The 20,375-nt window shown below is 47.2% G+C and overlaps 1 protein-coding gene across 2 annotated transcripts in view; it reads left to right on the top strand.

Moving 5' to 3' along the window:
• The window catches only part of CNNM2 (cyclin and CBS domain divalent metal cation transport mediator 2), a 165,543-nt gene extending 146,822 nt beyond the window's left edge, over positions 1-18,721 (top strand). Inside the window, exons 5-8 of one of the 2 annotated variants that reach the window (XM_031652105.1) lie at positions 9,346-9,439; positions 12,459-12,524; positions 16,322-16,506; positions 17,210-18,721. In XM_031652105.1, coding sequence (XP_031507965.1) covers positions 9,346-9,439; positions 12,459-12,524; positions 16,322-16,506; positions 17,210-17,419 — 555 coding nt within the window. In that variant the 3' untranslated portion in view covers positions 17,420-18,721. The remainder of the gene's footprint in view (positions 1-9,345; positions 9,440-12,458; positions 12,525-16,321; positions 16,507-17,209) is intronic. The other variant, XM_031652106.1, reaches the window with a different exon arrangement.
• Positions 18,722-20,375: the final 1,654 nt, after the last annotated feature.

Below are 20,375 nucleotides of genomic sequence, written 5' to 3'. Positions count from 1 at the left end.
GAACACAGTGTATAATGTCCTCTCATTTTTGTAAAAGAAATAAACATGCATCTACATGAATTATCTTCAGAAGGTTACCCAAGAAACTGGTAACAGCAAGTCTCTCTAAGGAGGCAACTTGGAAGGCTGGAAATAGGGTGGAAGGAAGACTGCCTTCTTCCTTGTATAGTTTAACTTTCTCACCTCATGCATGTACTATTTAAGTAATTTTAAAATAGAGCTAATGGCAAAATAAAAGTCCTAAATAGCAACTGAGTTAGAGAAAACATATAGAATGTAATAAAATATATATAGTATTACCATAAAAGTCTATTTTTAAATAATGTAAATACCATATAGGTGGTCTGTCAGTTTTAAGAAATCTTATTCCTCTAAGTACTTAAAAAGAAAATAGAGAACTATAATTATGTGAAAAAAGAGCAAAGCAGCAAACTAAAAAATAACAAATTAGTAAAGATTGTTAAACTGGCCAGGCGTGGTGGCTCACGCCTGTAATCCCAGCACTTTGGGAGGCTGAGGCAGGCGGATCACTTGAGGTCAGGAATTTGACACCAGCCTGGCAAACATGGTGAAACCGCGTCTCTACTAAAAATGCAAAAATTAGCTGGATGTGTTGGCGTGTGCCTGTGGTCCCAGCTACTCAGGAAGGTGAGGCCCAAGAATCACTTGAACCCAGAAGGCGGAGGTTGCAGTGAGCCAAGATCGCGCCACTGTGCTCCAGCCTGGGCAACAGAGTGAGACTCTGTCTCAAAAAATATATAATAATAATAATAATAATAATAATTTAAAATTGAAAATGCCTTATAACCCATAAATACAATCAAGATTTGGCTCTTTAAAAATGTCAACAAAGTCAGTCTTCTATTGGCATAATTGATGTGATAAAAGATAAAAAAAAAAGTTCTCTCCTCCCCTATAAAAGCAGCTAGAATAAAAGGATTTGCTAGAAAAAATATTCAATCTTCAAAAAACTCACAATTTCTATATTATAGAACAAGATGGCATGATAGTCAGTTGCATTCTTTAAGGGTGATATGGGCTTAATCCTAAATCCTAAGATCTGATAATATAGGCCAATCTCACTTGTCAACATTGATATAGAATTTCTAAATAAAATGGTAGCAGATAGCAACACACACCCAGGGTTACCTACTTGTGGCTGCGACTGAACTGGATTTGTTTTAGGAATGCAGTGCCAGTTTAAGAACAACAAAACCAAAATATGTCACATTAATTGGGAAAGTAGTAAAAAAAATTCTGATTTATATCAGTAGATGTCAGAAAGACAGTTGACAAAGTTAAGCATCTATTACTGATTTTAGAAGACAGATACCCCATCCCTTCACATTTTTAACTGTGAATGGTGGACAAAAAAGAAAAAGTACAATAAATCATATCCTAAACTGGCAGCCTCCCATCTAAATAAATCATTGCTTTACAAAGGTATCTATGCAAATATATTTATAGCAAATCTATTAACTATAAAATAGTAGAAACAGTTCATATCTTTTTTTTTTTTTTTTTTTGAGACGGAGTCTCGCCCTGTTGTCCAGGCTGGAATGCAGTGGTGCAATCTCAGCTTACTGCAACCTCCGCCTCCCGGGTTCAAGTGATTCTCCTGCCCCAGCCTCCCAAGTAGCTGGGATTACAGGCATGTGCCACTACACCCAGCTAATTTTTGTATTTTTAGTGGAGACGGGGTTTCACTATGTTGGTCAGGCTGGTCTCGAACTCTTGACCTCGTGATCCGCCCACCTTGGCCTCCAAAGTGCTGGGATTACAGGCATGAGCCACTATACCCAGCCCAGTTCATATCTAACTAATTAAAGTGAGATGATGATAATATGAGGGATCACTATGTAGTAATGGAAGAAGTGGAAAGCATGTGCAAAAATGTCAAGTAAAAAAAGTGTTCACAGTGATTATAACTGTTATGAACCATTTTCCTAATAAAAGTAGAGCAATAGGCTGGGCGTGACGGCTCACACCTGTTAATCCCAGCACTTTGGGAGGCTGAGGCGGGTGGATCACTTGAGGTCAGACTGGCCAGTGTGGTGAAACCCTATCTCTACTAGAAATACAAAAAAAAGCCAGGCATGGTGGTGCATGCCTGTAGTCCCAGCTACTTGGGAGGCTGAGACAGGAGGATCGCTTGAACCTGGGAGGCTGAGGTTGCAGTGAGCCAAGATCATGTCACTACACTCTAGCCTGGGTGACAGAGGGAAACTCCGTCTTAAAAAAAAAAAAAAAAAAGTAATGGATCATTGTATAATTTATGCAGTTGGTGAGGATTTGTTGGTTCTTTGGGGAGTAAAATGTCTAAATGAGCTAATAAAAAATAGTATGATTGCTTTTCCACAGCACATAACCAGATTATAATTTAGGAAACATAAAGAATAACTAAGAAATACGTGAAAACATAAGGAAAACAAAAGAAATACCTGTTTTATTTGCCATTACATAACCTACAGAAAGGAATACTCCCCCCCGCCGGAGTTAATTTTTTTTATTGGTTTCATGCCCCAAATTAATGTTCCTCCTTCCCTCTCCCTCTGCCTCATTCCCTGTGCCTCATTCCTTCTGCCTGCCTCCCACTTCATCCACACTTTTTTTTTTTTTTTTTGAGATGGAGTCTTGCTCTGTCGCCAGGTTGGAATGCAGTGGCGCGATTTCGGCTCACTGCAACCTCTGACTCCCTGCCTGGTTCAAACGATTCTCCTGCCTCAGCCTCCCGAGTAGCTGGGATTACAGGCATGCACCACCATGCCTGGCTAATTTTGTATTTTAGTGGAGACGGGGTTTTTCCATGTTGGCCAGGATGGTGTCGATCTTTGACTTCATGATCTGCCTGTCTCGGCCTCCCAAAGTGCTGGGATTACAGGTGGGAGCCACTGTGCCCGGCCCATCCACACTCTTTTTTTTAGAGCATCTGACATGGATTCAAAAGGGACTTTTCCCTATAAACAGGGGTCGTCCTCTTGTGGAGATGGCAGGTGGCATCTTAGATTTATACAGCCCTTGACAATGCTTAGTATGCCTTCACCCTTCACCTGATATGGGAAGGAGAATTTAAGCTTTTAATAGCAACCTCCTCATGGGTTTTTAAGTTGCATGGTCTGTGTACCCCCGTGCAGTAACGGATCCTCAATCTTGAGTCAAGCACAGATAACACACCCATTTTACTTGGACACCCAGCATTGAAACTTTTAAAATGGTACTACTTAAGTATATGTCAATGTAAAATTGACTAGGTATAAGCTCCCTTTGCTTTAGAACTCTCATATAGAACTATAAACCAAAACTATTAAATGAATAAACTCTCAATGTGTAGGTGATATTTGGCTGATCCGGAAGGGCCCTGTCCCAGGGCTGTGGAGGGCTGCTGCAGTGCAAGCTCCCTTGCAGTCAGCACACCTGGGCCTTTGTGTGTCCAAGATGACCGCACCCTCCAGCCCTTTGCCAAATCTGAGCTACTTTGAATGTTTCTCTGGTGTGTTGTGCTATAATTTGGCCTCCACTGGGTGTGACTGAATTACTTCCCTGTTAAATCCCACTCTGTTTCCTACTCATTAGCTTAGTGCTTCTCACAGTTTAATGTGCAGAGGATTCACCTGTGGGTCTTGTTGAACTGCAGATCCTTCAGTACGAAATGAATGCTTCCGTAGGTCTGGGGTGGAGTCTGAGATGCTGCGTTACCAGCAAGCTCCCAGCTGACAGTAGCAAGGCTTAGCTGTGATGCTCCAAGTAATACCACGTGGCACCAGAGTGGCCAAGGTGGCTGCTGGCACTGACATCTGGTGGTAGCACTTGATTGGAAAATGGTCAGTCAGATGGTCCAAAATGTGTCTAGATTAATGTTAACTATCAACATTTTGAAAAGTAAATTTAGCAAACTTGCTGAGTCTGGCCATTCCATCACAGGCTCCAGATTGAAAGCATTGCTAGAGAGTGTTGGGGCACCAGGTCTCCCCAGGCTTTGAGTGGGCATCTTTGGGTGCTGCCACCCCTCTCGGTTAATACAACCCAGTCTCTGTGCCCCTGGCATCTCATCACCTCCTTTCAGGAGTCAGGCCCCCCTGAATACTTTGTGATGGCGATTTGAAAAACAAGACAGTGAGCGGGAGACCAGGTGGCCGCTCAGCATGTGGCACATGGGGAAGTCCCACCTCGGAGCCACATGCACTGATCCTCTGGTTGGCGCTGTTTGCACCAGTGTGGTTGGGCCCACGCTGGCTAGGGAAGCTTAGGATTCCACTTTGAAGCCAGGCGTGGCACGGGCTGTTGAGTAGGTTGTGGACACTTAGAAACTTTGAGAAGAGGTTATCTGATACCTTTGTCCAAAGAAGGGCAGGATGCTGTGAGAGATACTTTACTCAGGAAGCCAACTTTGCTGGTCCAGTGAGGCCTTCTTCCAAGTTAGTCAGTTTATAAGCACGAAGCCCTACTTCCCTCTGGGAATTCTTGGAATTCATCATGTCCTGTCCTGGTTTTTTTGGTGATACGCTTGACTAGAGTAAACTTACAAATGTTTCAAAAGTAAAATCAATATGTAGCTTCCTTATATGGAAAAAGTTGTTATCTGAAAAGATACCTAATTAATCTCAAGCCAGGTAAGCCATCTCCTCCTGGGCCCTAATTTGTATACTGGTAAGGTTATTTGAAAATGATTGTTTTTTGGAACCACTAACATGTAAATGAATAAGATATGTTTACTGGATGTTTTTAAAACTTGCCTGCCAGAAAAGTTTAAATCCTATAGAGAGGGATGCAGAGGGGTGGGCAGGTTTGAAAACTCTTGGAATTGTAGAGTCATAGAATGCTCTTATAGAACTGAAAGAGCTGCAGGTACCCTTTAATCTATTACAATTTTTTATGAAGTAAAATTACTCTAATGTGATAACTCTTCCTAAGTGCTGAGATATTTTTAACAAAGTTTTTGTCAGTTTGAGGCAGAATGAGAAAAATGCAGTTGCAATGAGCTTTTCATAAAGCTATGTGTATTCAGTTTGAAGACCTGTTACTCTGAAATGATATATTTTCTAAATTTGAGGGGTTAAATGTCTGGTCTTTTATGAAATGATGGTAACAGTAGATAGCTGGGTTTTGGGTTTTTTGTTTTTTGTTTTTTTCTGAGACAGTGCCTCACTATTTCACCCAGGCTGGTCTTGAGCTCCTGACCTCAAGCAATCCTCCTGCCTCAGCCTCCCCAGTAACTGGGATTACAGGTGTGAGCCACTGTGCCTGGCAATAGTTGTGTTTTTTTAAATAAATACCTTTATTTTGCCCAGGCACGGTGGCTCATGCCTGTAATCCCAACACTTTGGGAGACCGAGGAGGGAGGAGCAGCCAGGAGTTCAAGACCAGCCTGAGAAACATAGTGAGACCCTGTCTCTATGAAAAAAATAGAAAAAATTATTTGGGCATGGTGGTGCACGCCTGTAGTGCCAGCTGCTCAGGAGGCTGAGGTATAAGCATTGCTTGAGCTCTAGAGTTCAAGGCTGCAGGATTCTTACCGCAGGTGCAGTGAGCCGTGATTGCACCACTGCACTCCAGCCTGGGTGACAGAGCAAGACCCTGTCTGAAAAAAATAAATTTTAAAACCATCTTTATGAAAAACAAATTTGGCAACCCCATGTCTTTCCCTGTATCTGTCTTTGTAGAGGTGTGTCTTACTGGCCATTAGGATGGAAATGTCTAGGAATACACTGAGCTAGCGTATCCACCCTGTAACAGTGGATCTCGACTAGATGGAGTCCAGAGGGAAGATGGCAGATCCTCCCCTGCCTGGGATCCTGTCTGAAGGACAGAGGAAGCATCAACTGGAATGGCAGTGGTCTGGAGTTTTGAGTCTTGCAGCTGCCCTTGCTTAATCGGCCGACTCAGCTACACTGCCTTTGAGGGAGTCCCTTGAGAGGCCAGGCACACAGTTTCCAGGGCTGGGGCCACTCGTCACAGACAGAGCCTTAAAGCAATGATTCCCAAAGTTTGCGGCTTGCTAGAATCACCTGGAGAGCTTTTTAAATAAAATCCTCATGCCCAGATTCACCTATATCATTAAATGAGAATGCCCGAGGGCCAGAGCCGGAGTCAGTAATTTGGGAATCTCTGCTTTGAGTGTGCAAGGCAGAGCTTCATGCCTGAGTGGAACCACTGCACACTTCCAAGAGACAGATGGTGTGAACCTATGGATTAAATAGAGGGGAAAAAAGATGCATGGTTTTCTGTTTTATAGTCATGTTTTGGTAGTGCCAGCCCTACTGGGCCTGACAGTTTATCTCCAAAGAATAGTGACCTGACATCTCTCTGCAGGGACACAACACAAAAGCCCCTGTAACTTGTACAACAAATGCTCCAGATAACTGGAGACCCCCAGGAATGGAAGTCACCATGAGGCTCCACTGCATTTGACCCTTCCTCCCGATTTCCTGCACGGAAGGTCAGCCTCAGAGCTGGTCACGCAGCCACTCTTGAGGTTACAAACTACAAAGCAGACATTTGCAGCCAGCACATAAGTGTCAGTTCAGGAAGAGATGGACACAGAATTGGGGAGACACGTACCGCAGCCACTCCTGTGTTTGTTGCTATCTCTGAACCTTGTTCCTCCCCTCCTCTCTGAAGGGACCCTACTTCAGGGACTTCCCCAGCACCCAGAGTCCCGAATTTTCAACAGCCTTCCTGTGGTCCCACAGATGGGGACGTCCTGCTGCCTGTCCCTCTCCTGCCGGGACCACCGTGCCCCCACTGAATCCTCTATGGGGTAGGAAAGCCTCCTGCATACCCCAGCGGCCTGTGGTCAGTGATGCTGCTCCCCGGCGGCCTTGAGCACCTGAGGCCCTGACCGTCCTTGCCCCTGGAATTCTCCTGTCCCCTGCTCTTCTGCCATGGTGCTGCTCTCTGGGCCTACCTTGTCAGGCTCTGCCGTGGTCCTGTTACGGTTTCAGTTTTCCCTCCTGCTCTCAGTTGTGGGCCACGCTTCAGTCCTTTTCCTGTCTCAGGTCCATGTCTCCAGCCCTGACCTCTCTCTAGACCTTCTTTCTCCCACTCGTGGTGTCCGTGTTCCTCAGCCCCTCCCGATGGGCCTCTGGTTCCTATACTCCTGTCTCCCTGATGGCTTCTCTGAATCTCTTATCAATAGCTTCTCTACTGCAGTCCCTCCTCAGCCCTGTGGCCGCCACCCTCGCAGAAGCAAACTCTGTTCCTCCACCCAGGACCCAACCATGCCAGCCCATCGCCTGGGGATCTGCTCACCCAGCTGCCTTCCAGACCTGCCCTCACTCCTCCCTGCAAATCCAGAGCCTGGCCGGCCGCTGCTGCCGCCCTGGGCTTCCCCCGTGCTGTCCCCTTCTCTTGGTCATCCACAGCTTTTCCTTCCTGTGTGTGATTTGTCTTTATGTAAGAACAAGAAGTAAGATTTTTCTGGGAGCTTCTGTTCCCAATGTCTTTTTCCTCATGCTGAGCTCTTGTGTGCCATGTTGTGGGCCATTGCTTTTCAGGTGCTCACCTGTCCCTGCTGCGTGGTCAGCCTGTGGGGGATGACAGCTGTCATCTCCGACTCCACAGTGTCACCTGTAGGGCCCTGCCCGTGTGGGGAGGGTTTTCATTACCTGCCCATTTGCAGGTGGATTTTATATCATGGGTAGAATTATAAGTTTATACAGCAAGATAATTGGCTAGGGACTGGTGAACTGTCATTTCTGTTGAACATGAAAACCTGAAAGGCAGTAGTTCATCTTCTGAAGAAATGGCCCAAGAAAGAGCTTTCATAATTGGAAACTTAATATAAAATAATAGTTTGCATCAGGTGGCATAGCATTTTTTTTTTTTTTTTTTTTTTTTGAGATAGGGTCTCATTCTGTGGCCCGTGCTGGAGTGCAGTGGCACAATCACGGCTCACTGCCTCACAGGTTCAAGTAATCCTCCCAAGTAGCTGAGACTACAGGTGCACGCTGCCATACCTGGCTAATTTTTGTATTTTTTGTAGAGATGGGGTCTTGCTGTGTTGCCCAGGCTGGTATTGAACTCCTGGGCTCAAGCAATCTGCCCGTCTCGGTCTCCCAGAGTGCTGAGATTATGGGTATGAACCACTGCTCCCAGCCTCTTAGCACCCTGATGAAGAGCTTGTTCTTTACTAAATCTTGCTGATCCCCCTTCCCTTGATTTGTGGGAGGGGAGTGATTTGTCTACTGCGTTGAGTTGTGCGCATTAAATGAATTCATAAAACACTGATGTGTTAGCACAATTCCTTTTCAATACATGGCATCTTAATTTTTGTTTACCCGTTGTAAAGGATGCCTCACACAGTTGTAGTAATGGGAACAAGAGCATTTCTGACCCTTAGCCTGAAAATCTAAAAGTGAAACTGACTTATGAGAGCATTTCAGTAGCCCAGAAAACACAGTGAACACCTACCATGCAGGGATTACAGTGGACCCTAGGGTTCCAGGGATGAATAAGACACTCTGTCCCAAAAGAACTCATCAAGGTAAACGAGAAGTTGTAGACAAGTTAGCGAAAGTGAAGAAAAGGGAAAATCTTAGGGGGAGGAGAGGGGAACTTTGTTTTAACGGAAGGAGACTTTCTTCAAAGTGCTTTTCCAAGACAGGAGAAAAATCCCGTGGAGCTTAAGTGCCTCCAGGAGTGTAGACAGCAAGTTACCAGCCTGCGAGGGGTCTGTTCAGTGGTCAGAACACCGTGCTCGTGAGACGAGAGTGGGTTCTACCCAGGTTATTCCTCTCTGTTCCATGGCCATGAACCATGTCGGCCCTTGACCCTGATTCAGCCCCAGCTCTGGCTCCTTGGACAGCCATCGCCCAGCATCGTCTTGGTGCTTGGTCCCACTGATGGAGCAAGAGTGCCGTCTTTTCATAGCTGGAGGCCTGAAGAATCCAAGAACTACAGATATTGGGAAGATACTAAGTGGACTCACAGAAAGTAAACATTACAGGCCAGGCACAGTGGCTCACGCCTGTAATCCCTTGGGGAGCACTTTGGGAGGCCGAGAAGTGAGACAGGATTACTGGAGCTCAAGAATTCAAAACCAGCCTAGGTAACATAGATCTATCTCCACAAAGAACATTGTATTTTAAGTTTTTAATATAAAAATTATTTTAAAAATAAACATCACATTTACACTGTCACCTCTGCACAATCAGCCAAATCCAGTTTTCATATTTAAAACGAATGAGACACCTCCTCTCAGTGGGAAAGATGAACTGAAGCTTTACTCCCTCAATAGTGTTGGGAAAGGAAATTCGACAAAAATCTAAGGAAGGACCTAATATTGTACAGAGTGCGCCAATAGGCTCTTGCAACTGGACTGAAAATACCTGCCTTTTCTCTCCACAGGGGAAAGTGGAAGTGGAAGCTGGGAAAGAAGGTATGAAGTTTGAAGCGAGCGCCTTCTCATACTACGGCGTGATGGCCCTGACAGCCTCTCCAGGTACGTTTGGTTCTCAGCCGCATAGGGCAGGGCCACATGTTAGGAAGTAAGGCCCCTCTCCTGTCATCTTTCTCTATCTGCCAGCTGACCCATTCATTTCCTTTTTGAACATTTTTTTGAAGTATATCATATACGCAGAAAATCTGCACAAATCCTAAGTATACACACCTCCATGAATTCTCACAAACTGAACACATGTGTAAAGCGGCACCCAGATCAACAGGACGTTACCAGCCTTACAGAACTCCCATCGCACTCCCTTTTAGTCACTGGTCCCCCAGAGTAACAGCTGTCTTGACTTCTCAGTTAGCCTAATTTTGCCTGCTTTTGAAGTTTGCATAAATGGAGACACTGTGTGTGTTACACAGAGGCTGGCTCCTTTCTCTCAGTGTCATGCTTGTCACGTCACCTCTGTTGCTGTATGTGATCACACTCTTATTTCCTCTTGCCATGTCTAGTATGCCACTATATGAATACACAGCAGTGCACGTGTCCTTTCATTGCTGATAGACATTGGGGTAGTCCTGTCTGGGGCTACTATGAATATGTGGCTTTGAACATTCTTGTACATGTCTTTGGGTGAATGTGTTTGTCCATTTCTGCTGGGTGTGCACCTGGGACTGGCACTACGGGTCAGAGGGTGTGCCTCTGGATTCAGCTCTGATGTACCCGCTTACCCCCAACCTGTGCTGTGAGAATTCCGGTTGCTCTGTATCCAGCACTTGATATTGTTGAGTCTGTTAAATGTTAGCAATTTGGGAGGTCTTAATTTGCATGTTTCTGAGGACGAATGAGGTTGTTCCTATATACTGACTGCCTGTGGTGGCCGGCTCTTGTCTGGAGAACTGGCCAGTTGAGTCAGCCAGTTAAGGGTGAGTGGCCATGGGATTGACTAAGTTCTCTGAGCACAAGATTCCAAGATGCCAGCCAGCCAGATGTTCCCTCAGACATGAACACAGATAACCTGGTGACTTGCTGGCCGCTGGGGATGGCGCTGCTTGCCAGAGTGCACACGCTTGCTGTTAACACCTTAGGCAGCCCGAACAGGTCGGGCAGGTCGACAGAGGTGCTGGAGTGCCACCTTGTGGCAAAAACACCAAATGATGTGTAGTTTTAGGAAACCTCATTTACAAACCTCAAACCTAAAAATAACCCATTTTAAAAGAATTCCTGAAAGCCAGGCTTCAAAGGGAAGTTTTTGTGACGTTGGTCTTCATCGACTGCTCTACCCAATAGTCTGAGGAACCCAAAGATGTTTTGGTTAGAAAGTCACTGAGACGTCAAGAATTCTATCGCATTTCTAAACTTCCTCTGTCCCAAACACCCCTTCTCACTATCCTGGTGCAGGTGTTTGAGTCCTGGGGGCACAGTGTTCCCACTGTCAACTGCTGACCAACACCCATACGCATTGTGAACATAGGCCTGTCTGACCCTACTTAATGAGTAGGTTTCTGTCGTAAACTTGAAGGTGACCTTCGTTTTCACTGCTTAGTGACAGAGATGGGGTAGCTCTTACCTAGGCATGAGAAGACCTGGGTTGTAGCTTCAGCTACATCACAGGCAGGTCGTGTGATGTTGAGCGAGGCTCTTGGTCTCCGCCTTAAGAGGATATAATGATACCAGCTCATGTGATTATTAGAAGACTAGGATGCAGTGATCCTCACACAAGTGCCTTTTCCCCTTGAAAACACGAGGGGAAATGTGGGTATAGCAGAAAGGTGCCATGACTGTGACGAGTTTTGGCAGCTGATCTCGAATTAGCCCCAGGTGAGCAGAACCAGATTTATAAGATGACTTTGAAAAGAAACTAGGAGTGGGTTGTACATTTCTACCAATTACTGGTTCTGAAACATAAATATCAGCCCAGTTTCTGTTGAACTGTAATGGAAGGACAAGTCTCATTCAGAAGAGGACGTGGTGAGCAGCCCTCTGAGTCTGGAACTGCTAAGAAGGAAGGGGAAATCACTTGAGGTCAGGAGTTCGAGACCAGCCTGGCCAACGTGGTGAAACCCCATCTCTACTAAAAATACAGAAATTAGCCAGGCATGGTGGCACATGCCTGTAGTCCCAGCTACTCGGGAGGCTGAGGCAGGAGAATCGCTTGAGCCTGGGAGGTGGAGGTTGCAGTGAGCCCAGAGCATGCCACTTTACTCCAGCCCCGGTGACAGAGTGAGACTCCATCTCAAAATAAAAAAGCGGGGGGAATTTCATTAATGGCATCTTATCTATTCCAAAGCCTAGTATTTTACTTAACTTTATGCTAAGATTTGGGATTTTGTATATTCATTGAGAAGCACAGTTAGTAGACTTCTCAAGGTAAAGTTTCTGTTTATTGATGTTCGCCGTCTGGGGAAAGCCTGCAATAATCAGTTCTTAAGAACTGCCTGCCCCAGAGGCGTGATTCCTGCTCAACATTTCATGTTCTGAGACTTTTCAGTCTGATGGGGTGGTGAGAAGCGGTGATGAGGCTGACTCTGGTCTGCATTCCCAGGAAATCTGTGTATGCGTTCTTTACTTACTTTCCTCTATTTTGAGATTTGAAAGCATTCCTAACAATTCAGAGCTTCAGGTCAAAATTAAAATGAGCTAAAGTTGCACATATGAGAAGCTGTAGGCTGTGCAGTGAGTGAGTATTGGGGTGTAGGCACCAGCAGTTTGGGTCAGGTTCTTAGGGCAGTTGACTAATTGAGCTCCCCTTTTGCGCAGCTACTAGTGATTTAAGCCCTTAAGAGTCGCACCTTTTGAGCTATCAACCCCAATTAGTTATTATTGGCTTAAGAGATTTCGTGGTTAGTAACAAGCCCATGGGTAGGATTTCTCCTGGTCTTGGCCTCCCTGTATTCCTCTTCCTGGAAAGCAGTGTGTGCTGTTTTGTTTCTATACCATACCGACTTGCATTTCTGCAACTGAATGCGCATATTGTATTGGTAGAACAAGTATCCCCTCCTGTCCCTTGATTACAGAGATCTCTTTTCTTGCCTTTTGATGTGATCTCACCCTGTTTTTCTCCATTTTTCAGTTCCTTTGTCCCTGTCTCGTACCTTTGTTGTCAGCAGAACAGAGTTGTTAGCAGCAGGTTCTCCAGGTAATTCTGCATGCTTCCTTTCCGTAATTCTCCCGATTGCCTCCCCTGCCCCCCATCACACCTGGCTGGCTGGGTCTGCTCCCTTTACCTGGACAGGCTGTTTTCGTGTTCCTTGGAGCGCTAAAGCTCTAAGGTTCTGTAACTTTATAGCGAGCTCTCCAGGAAAGCATAAGCCGCAGCAGGTAGAGAGTCCAGAACACTGCAAAGTCGCCATGCACACAGTAGCCACGAAGCATGGAAAGGGAGGGCTGCTCTGGCGTGGATTGTTAGTGCTCCCTGCCCGCGCGGCTGACCTGGAATTTTCAGGTCAGCAGTAGGGGACTGTTCTTGGTTCTTATTCTGACCTCAGCAAGTCATGGTGCGTGGAGTTTGCAGAGGCCCTGAGGGCCTCAAACCCTGAGGCCGCTTTTATAGAGCCCATTTGCCAAAGGCCTGAGACCTGTAAACTCTTCTTGGTAAGCAAGAAACATACCCCATCCACACAGGTGCACGACATTCCTGTCTCCTGGGTTCTTCCCACATCTGTGTGAGCGGAGCGTGAGCGCCTCTGCTGTCCGCCAGGCAGGCGGCCCTGCTTCTCCCCGCCACCTGACTTTGTTTTGGAGTGAACACCCAGCACATTCCTATCCCGCTGCTGCCGACTGCCCTGCAGGAGAGGGTGGCCGGGCCTAGCTAATACGTCCAGCCATTAAAAAGAAGGGAAAAGGCTTAATCTGTCTTTAATTAAAATTGCTGGGATTTCCTAGTTGGTAACACAACTTTCCTATATTTATCTTCAGAGTTTTTTCCATAATTACTATACTGTCATAAAACTTTGGAACATAAATTTGGCCACAAAACCTGACCTGAACTGGGGGTCAGTCACTACGGTTTTCGCTCTACTTGTTGTGAATCCTCGTCTGTCTCACCAAAAGTTAATGTGTTTGCAGACGAGGGCCGCCCCAGAATTACTGGGTGGTGTATGTAACATGGGGTGTACAGACTGTATCACCTTCCAGAATTCAAACATCTCCGGCCCCCAAGGGCTTCAGATGAAGAATGTGGACCTTTATTATTACTATTTTAAGTAAGATGGCATTTGAGGCTCTGAGCAGTGGGCTGAAGCTCAGGGTTGCAGCACCCCTGCTCGCACTGGCGCCCGTCGAGCTGTGGAAGGGGACCCAGAAGGCAGGGCCTGCTCCTCCAGAGGGTGGCCATGGAGCCAGGCAGCAGGCTTTTGGCAAAGGAGAGGATCCACTCACACAAACAGAGGGCAGTGGGGTGAGAGGAAGCAGACTGAGTCTAGATGCTTTGGAAGATCAGAGAAATCGCCCTAAAATCCTCCTCAGGAGAGAACAGGAGACTCAAAAGTACTGCAGGAGACCTCAGACAAGCAAAGTACCTTGAAATGTTTTGTTTTTATAGCCTTCAAATGTTAACACAAACTGTTTCAAAGGCGTCTGTAGAAATGGTGATGAGATAGGTGGCCAAAGCACAGGGATACAGTAGGATCTCGTTTCAAAAAAAACGGACTAATCTGTCACCCTGCGTGAAGTCACTGCATGTGCAAAGGCTTGGTCATGGGGTGGGCGCATGGTGGCAAGGTCCGAGAGGAAGCTGACAAGAAAGAATAGAAAATGCCAGCTGGGCTCACTTACGGGGTACCTACTCTACTAATGTCAGACAAGCTGTACATTATCTTATTTTTAACCCTTGTCAGACCTTATAAGATGGGTACCAGGGCTGGGCACGGCACTCACGCCTATAATCCCAGCACTTTGGGAGGCTGAGGCGGGTGGATCACCTGAGGTCAGGATTTCAAGACCAGCTTGGTCAACACAGTGAAACCCTGTCTCTACTAAAAATACAAAAATTAACTGGGCGTGGTGGTACACGCCTGTAATCCCAGCTACTCGGGAGGCTGAGGCAAGAGAATCGCTTGAACCTAGGAGGCGGAGGTTGCAGTGAGCCAAGATTGCACCACTGCACTCCAGCCTGGGTGACAAGAGCGAGACTGTCTCAAAAAAAAAAAAAAAAAAAAGGTCCACGTTTTACAGATAAAGAATCTGAAACTTAGCAAAATTGGGTCACCTATTCAAAGATCCATTCTGCTAAATATAAAAGTCTGATAAATTGTTAATTTGCCTTGTTCTCGTAGAAATGGAAACAAGGGGAACTGCCACTCTGAATTTAATTTGTCTAACAATGGAAAATTAGTTCATAAATTGACAATTGGAGGGAGAGTTAAGATACAAAAATTTTAGGAGAAAGTGACTGGGCGCGGTGGCTCACGCCTATAATCCCAGCACTTTGGGAGGCTGAGGCAGCCAGATCACTTGAGCTCAGGAGTTCAAGACCAGGCTGGGCAACATGGCAAAACTCCATCTCTACCAAAAATGTAAAAATTAGCTGGGCATGGTGGCACACACCTATAGTCCCAGCTACTCAGGAGGCTGAGGCAGGAGAATCCCCTGAGCCCAGGAGGTTGGGGCTACAGTGAGCCAAGATCACACTACTGCATTCCAGCCTGGGTGACAAAGCAAGACCCTGTCTAAAAAAAAAAAAAATTAGGAGAAAGCGAACTCATCACCGGAGATTCTTGGAGTACTTACTCACCGGAGATTCTTGGAGTTTTGTTCTGAGTGTCCTGTTTTAAGACGGCAATGGGGTAAGATGAACAGCTGCAGGATTTATCCTGCAGAAGAGACTTAAGTAGACCATTGCTCTCTCCACCTATCTAAGGGCTATTTTGAATAGCAGAGGAAGAAAAGGCACTAAAGCTCCACACAGAGGAAGCGAGGCTATCATTTGAAGTTAGGGAGGCACGTTTTGATGGGCGCAATGACAAACTTTCCCGATAGCCAAAGGGCAGGTGCAGCCAAGGGCCAGCTCCTCCGAGGGACACATTGCAAAGAGGAGCCAAGCGTCAGATGGGAGAATTGGTCTCCTCCAGTCCTGTGATAGGATGCAATTCAAGACCTGGCCAGGGTGGGCACGCAGTTCCTATCTGCAATAGTTGGTTAGAAAAGTAAAAAGTGAAAGAAGCCTTGGTGAAGGGGCATTTTTTAATGACATTTCTATTAGAAGCCACAGTGAACTTCCCTTTAAGAGCAACAACACCCAGACTGGAGCGCCTTCCACTGTGTTTTAAGGGAGGGATGCTACAGAACCTCACTGAAGACTATAGCGCCCAAGATAACTTATGCAAACACTCGTTAGGGGTTTGGGTTTGGTGTCTTCTAGTGTTCTTAAATTCCTGCGACATCCTCGGGCCACCTGATGGGGGATTTTAATGGGGTCAGAGATGAAGATAACAGGTTCAGCTAGAGGGTATGGTATGAGCAGACAAGTATTTTGATCCCTTTATAATACCTACTGATTTAATATTCTCAAGAGTCCCTTGTTTTTACTTCCGGCAAAATAATGAAGTGCTGTCCTCTTGTGGCCTGCGTTTGATACCAAGCAGCTTCCGCATGTTGGGCCTTGGCCCGTCCTCGCCTGAGCATCTCACAGCACCCAGGAACGTTCCTCACGAAGGCACACAGTGCAGGGTCTTTGCTGTTAGAGACGTGGGAGGATTGTGTCTGTCACATACACAGGGCCAAGCAGCTGAGATGGGCATATTCTGCTGGTACAGGGAAGCCCACGAGTCTGCCATATGTAGGAGACCCTCTGGCGTACTGTGCGGCCGAGACATCTGGAATCAGTTGGCTGGGCTTGTGTGGTATTTAGTGTTTTTTATTTTGGAAAATAAAGAGCTGGTTTTATTGGCTGTATCTACTTCACTTAAACAGTTGGATTTTTCCCTCCTTTTCCAGGTGAAAATAAGTCCCCTCCTCGCCCATGTGGCTTGAATCACTCAGACTCCCTCAGTCGAAGCGACCGGATTGACGCCGTCACACCAACACTGGGGAGCAGCAATAACCAGCTCAATTCTTCGCTCCTCCAAGTCTATATCCCCGATTACTCGGTGCGAGCCCTTTCGGATCTGCAGTTTGTTAAGGTGAGAGACGTGAGTGCAGCATGGCTGGACCTGGCAGTTACGTGTCAACTTCCCTGGCAAATTGTCTGTTTTGCCCCTTGCCCTCCTCGGAGCTCTCCCTTTGTCACTCTGTGGTGCCCTGCCTTCCATTCTCAACTACAAACCCTGTCTTCATCTGTTGTGCCCAAGCCTCAGGTTGAGAAAAACGTTGATCTTCTTGGTTCTATCCAATGAGCTGCCAAATGAAATGTAGCTCTTTCGGGGAATGGGAGCCAGAGATCCTGGAAAATAGAGTAGCCCCTTTTCAAAGAGCTCCTGGGTGCGTGGCTCCCTGCCTGGCCCTGGGAAGGCTGAGGTCAGGAGACTCGGGAGGGTCTCGGCGAAGGCTCCAGCTCTGTCTTCTGCCCGGCAGTCAGGGTACTTACCTTGGTCTGAAATAAAGATGACTTTTGGAGAACAAACCAGCTTTAGCTGGGGGAAACCAGTTTCTGTTTTCTAGTCCCTAAAAGTTTGAGGCTATATTTGGAAGTGGGTTACATCGGTAAGAACTGACTTGTTCACCAAAGTCAACTTGACCTTTGAAAAGTGGCTCACTGCACCCAAGTGTGATTTTTCTCCTAGAGAGGCTGCTGTGGGCCTGTCAGGGGATTGAACATGTGGAGATAAGAAAACCTAAACATAAGCATTATCTTGGTTTGTTTTCTGTGCCATCTTCTGGCCCCAGATCTCAAGACAGCAATACCAAAATGCCTTGATGGCATCCCGGATGGACAAAACCCCTCAGTCTTCAGACAGTGAAAACACTAAAATCGAACTGACTCTTACGGAGCTGCATGACGGGTTGCCAGACGAGACAGCCAACCTGCTCAACGAACAGAACTGTGTGACGCACAGTAAGGCCAACCACAGCCTGCACAACGAAGGCGCCATCTAGGCCGCACTGGCTGCACCCGCCCAGGCCTGCATCCACCCACTCCCGAGGGCCCGGCCCCGTCTGCCCATGACTTCACTGGTGTGAGCTTGTCCGCCATGCTGCACCCTGCAACATCCTGAGACCAAAGACCTTGTGCCCTTCCCAGGAGCCGCGGAGGAGGACGGTGAGGGGAGGAATGGAAACTAGAAATATGAAGTTGGCGGCCGGGGCATGGCGTTCAAGATTTTGGAGATGAACTGATTCCGCCCAAATAGAATCATGTTTATTTTTTCAGCTCTCCCCTTCATCGTTATTCACGCTCTCTGCCCTCGATTTGCATGAAGTTGAAAATTGTCGCGATTTATTTTTTCAAGAGATCATGTTTTTAAAGTGTCTTTTGCAGAGTTTTAAGTTGTTCTGTCTGAACTCTGCTGTGATCCCATGATGTGACCCTAATAGGCTGGACTTGCCCCTCCGGTAGCCTTCCTTGGCCCTCCCAGGGAGGAGCACCCTTCCTCTGTGCCCCAGTGGGCATCACTGTCGAACTCGCTGGCTGAATGAAGAAGACCGTGTTACTGCAGAACCTGCCAAGTGTGTCATCACTGTGGGGTGTAGCCTGCCTCAGAGGGACCTGCAGTCGCCTCTCTGAGCTCAGTGGTATTTTGAGAAGTTAATGTTTAACTGTACCCCTTTCCCTCAGGAAGATTTAACATTTGCTTGGGAATGTGATTTTGCTCCCACCCTAAGGAATTTTTATCACCAAAATGAATATTAATGAATTTAAAACCCATGGTTTATCATTGGCAAGAGGCAAGTTGACTTCATCCTGTCATTCCAGCCTGGGGTCTCCCAGCCAGCCCTCCTCCCTGACCCAGTGCCCCAGCTCACAGAGTGTCGCCGCCCACCTCCCTGGTCCTTGCTCTTGTTAACCCAAGATGCTGCTACACAGATGCCAAATGGAAATCTTCCACGGGGCTGTTCAGTAAACATGTGATGTGGAGTGCAAGCTCCTCCCCTTCCCGCTAGGACATACATTAACAGAAAAGGAGTCGGACCTTCTAGCTGCACTCTACTGTGTGCTGGGAAGGCATTTCTAGACCCATGTTTTTAAAGGAGGGAACTTTGGGGATTGCCAGCCCCTGCTCCTCCTCCCAGGGAGCCAACTGTCCCTCCTCCCCTGTCCCTGGGCCCATGGGGCCCGGCAGAGTGGCTGTGTCCCCTGCCTGAGGGCCTCTGCCTCCTCCCTCAGATGCGGCCCATGCCAGAGAGGCTGCCTGTACAGCCAGGGTCAGTTTGGCCCCGAACAGGGATTCAGAAACCAAATGCGTGTTGTGGCCATTTTATGTGTGTCTCCGTCTTATTTTAATACCAAATTCATCATGTAGTGAAATTATGTCAGGAGGTATTTGAGTGACTGAATTCTTAACTATAGCTTATCTGTGTTTTGTTAGCCTGAGGGATATGTGCAGGTTGTTGGCGCTATTCATACACTGAAATGAAATCATACTGACCAGTGTACACACGAGATGATCAGTCCTCGCCGCATCCATCACTAGGAAAGGAGAGAGCGTTTTCTGCTTAGGCTCACTGCGTGGAGGGAGGCCTTGGCTAAGCAGCAGTATTCTCCTCCCTACTCCAGGTAGGAAGTCTGTTCAGCCACGGCTGGGCTGTGTGCAGGGCAGGGAGCGTGGCTGAGGAGCAGCCAGCAGCGGGCAGCCTGGTGAGCCGTTCGGTGCCTCACGTGTCGTGCATGCCCGGCTTAGTATTTCCTCTGGGATGTCAGTCCTAGAGTGTCTTCCTCAGAAGGTGCCATGCCCCTTAGTAGGGGGAAGTACTGATCTCACTTGGTGTAGAGGGTGCTGAGTGGCCTGCTACTGGCATGCAACCTGCCCCCGTGGGATGAAGCCCCACTGTGTAGCTTGACCTTAGAGGGGAGCCCACTCTAAGCATCCTTTTTTTAAACAGAGCCATCCAAATATAAAAGTCAGTTTCTTAAGATGCCTGTCCCTGAGCACAGCACCAGTGTGATGAGTGCCTAAAGATGAGGAGTCCCTGCAACAGAGCGAAGCCTGGCCCATGCTGGGGGAGGGTGTCTGTGCCCCGCTTCGGGCCTGCGCAGTGCTGGCCTTCCCTGAGCGGTGGGGAGTCAGGCCTGCCTAGCCCAGCTTCTCTGGCCTCAGGAGCTCCGCCCTGTCAACCTGCCCGGGCTCACATCTGCTTCTCCACACAGTCTGTCTCAGGGATGCCTTGCTACTGGGAGAGCCTCTGGAATCAGAGCTAGTGTGTTGGTGCCCTTTTCAGAGCTCTGCTGTTCCTTTATGAATCCTAAAGCACAGTCTGGGAAGAGGAGAGGGGATGCCAGCTGCTGCCTCTGACTTGAGGGAGAAGCAGACTTCTTCATACTGTCTTACCTGCTCGGCGTGATGGCTTCTTGCAAATTATTCTCTTATAAAAGAGCTCGGCAGGAGCGGCTCATCAGTGGGGCTCCCAAAGTTTGAAATTTTAACTGCCAAGTTCATATTCGTTTTCTGTTATTCTTTACCTTCTATTAGTCACACTATTTGATAACATTAAGGAATCTAAAATCCTGTCAGATTTTAACATCTTTGACAGGAATGAAGGTTAACATCTCTGGGGAGAGCATAGGACCCTTCAAACAACACTCATCTCTGAGCAACCAGATTCCTCTTCCAGGCCCCACTTTCCCTCAGGAAACCAACCTTTCGGATGGTTGGAGGAGAAACGCTGGGCTCTTGCTTGTCTGGGGCAGCAGGAGAAGGACTTTGGCTTGGAAGGCCTCTGCCATTCATCTCTACAAAGCCAGTGGGGTCCGGCAGAGAAGGACCGGGGAATAGCTGCAGTCTCAACGTGGCTGCTTTTTGGCACCTCTGCTGGACTGCCCTCCCATGGCTGCGACCTTTCCAAGTGTGGAAAGGAGTGGGTCAAGTGGACCAGATGCAGACCCCTGGATAAGACC

The sequence above is a fragment of the Papio anubis genome, chromosome 11 (assembly GCF_008728515.1).
Source record: "Papio anubis isolate 15944 chromosome 11, Panubis1.0, whole genome shotgun sequence".
Taxonomy (NCBI): Eukaryota; Metazoa; Chordata; class Mammalia; order Primates; family Cercopithecidae; genus Papio; species Papio anubis.
This window is presented reverse-complemented; position numbering and strand designations above follow the sequence as displayed.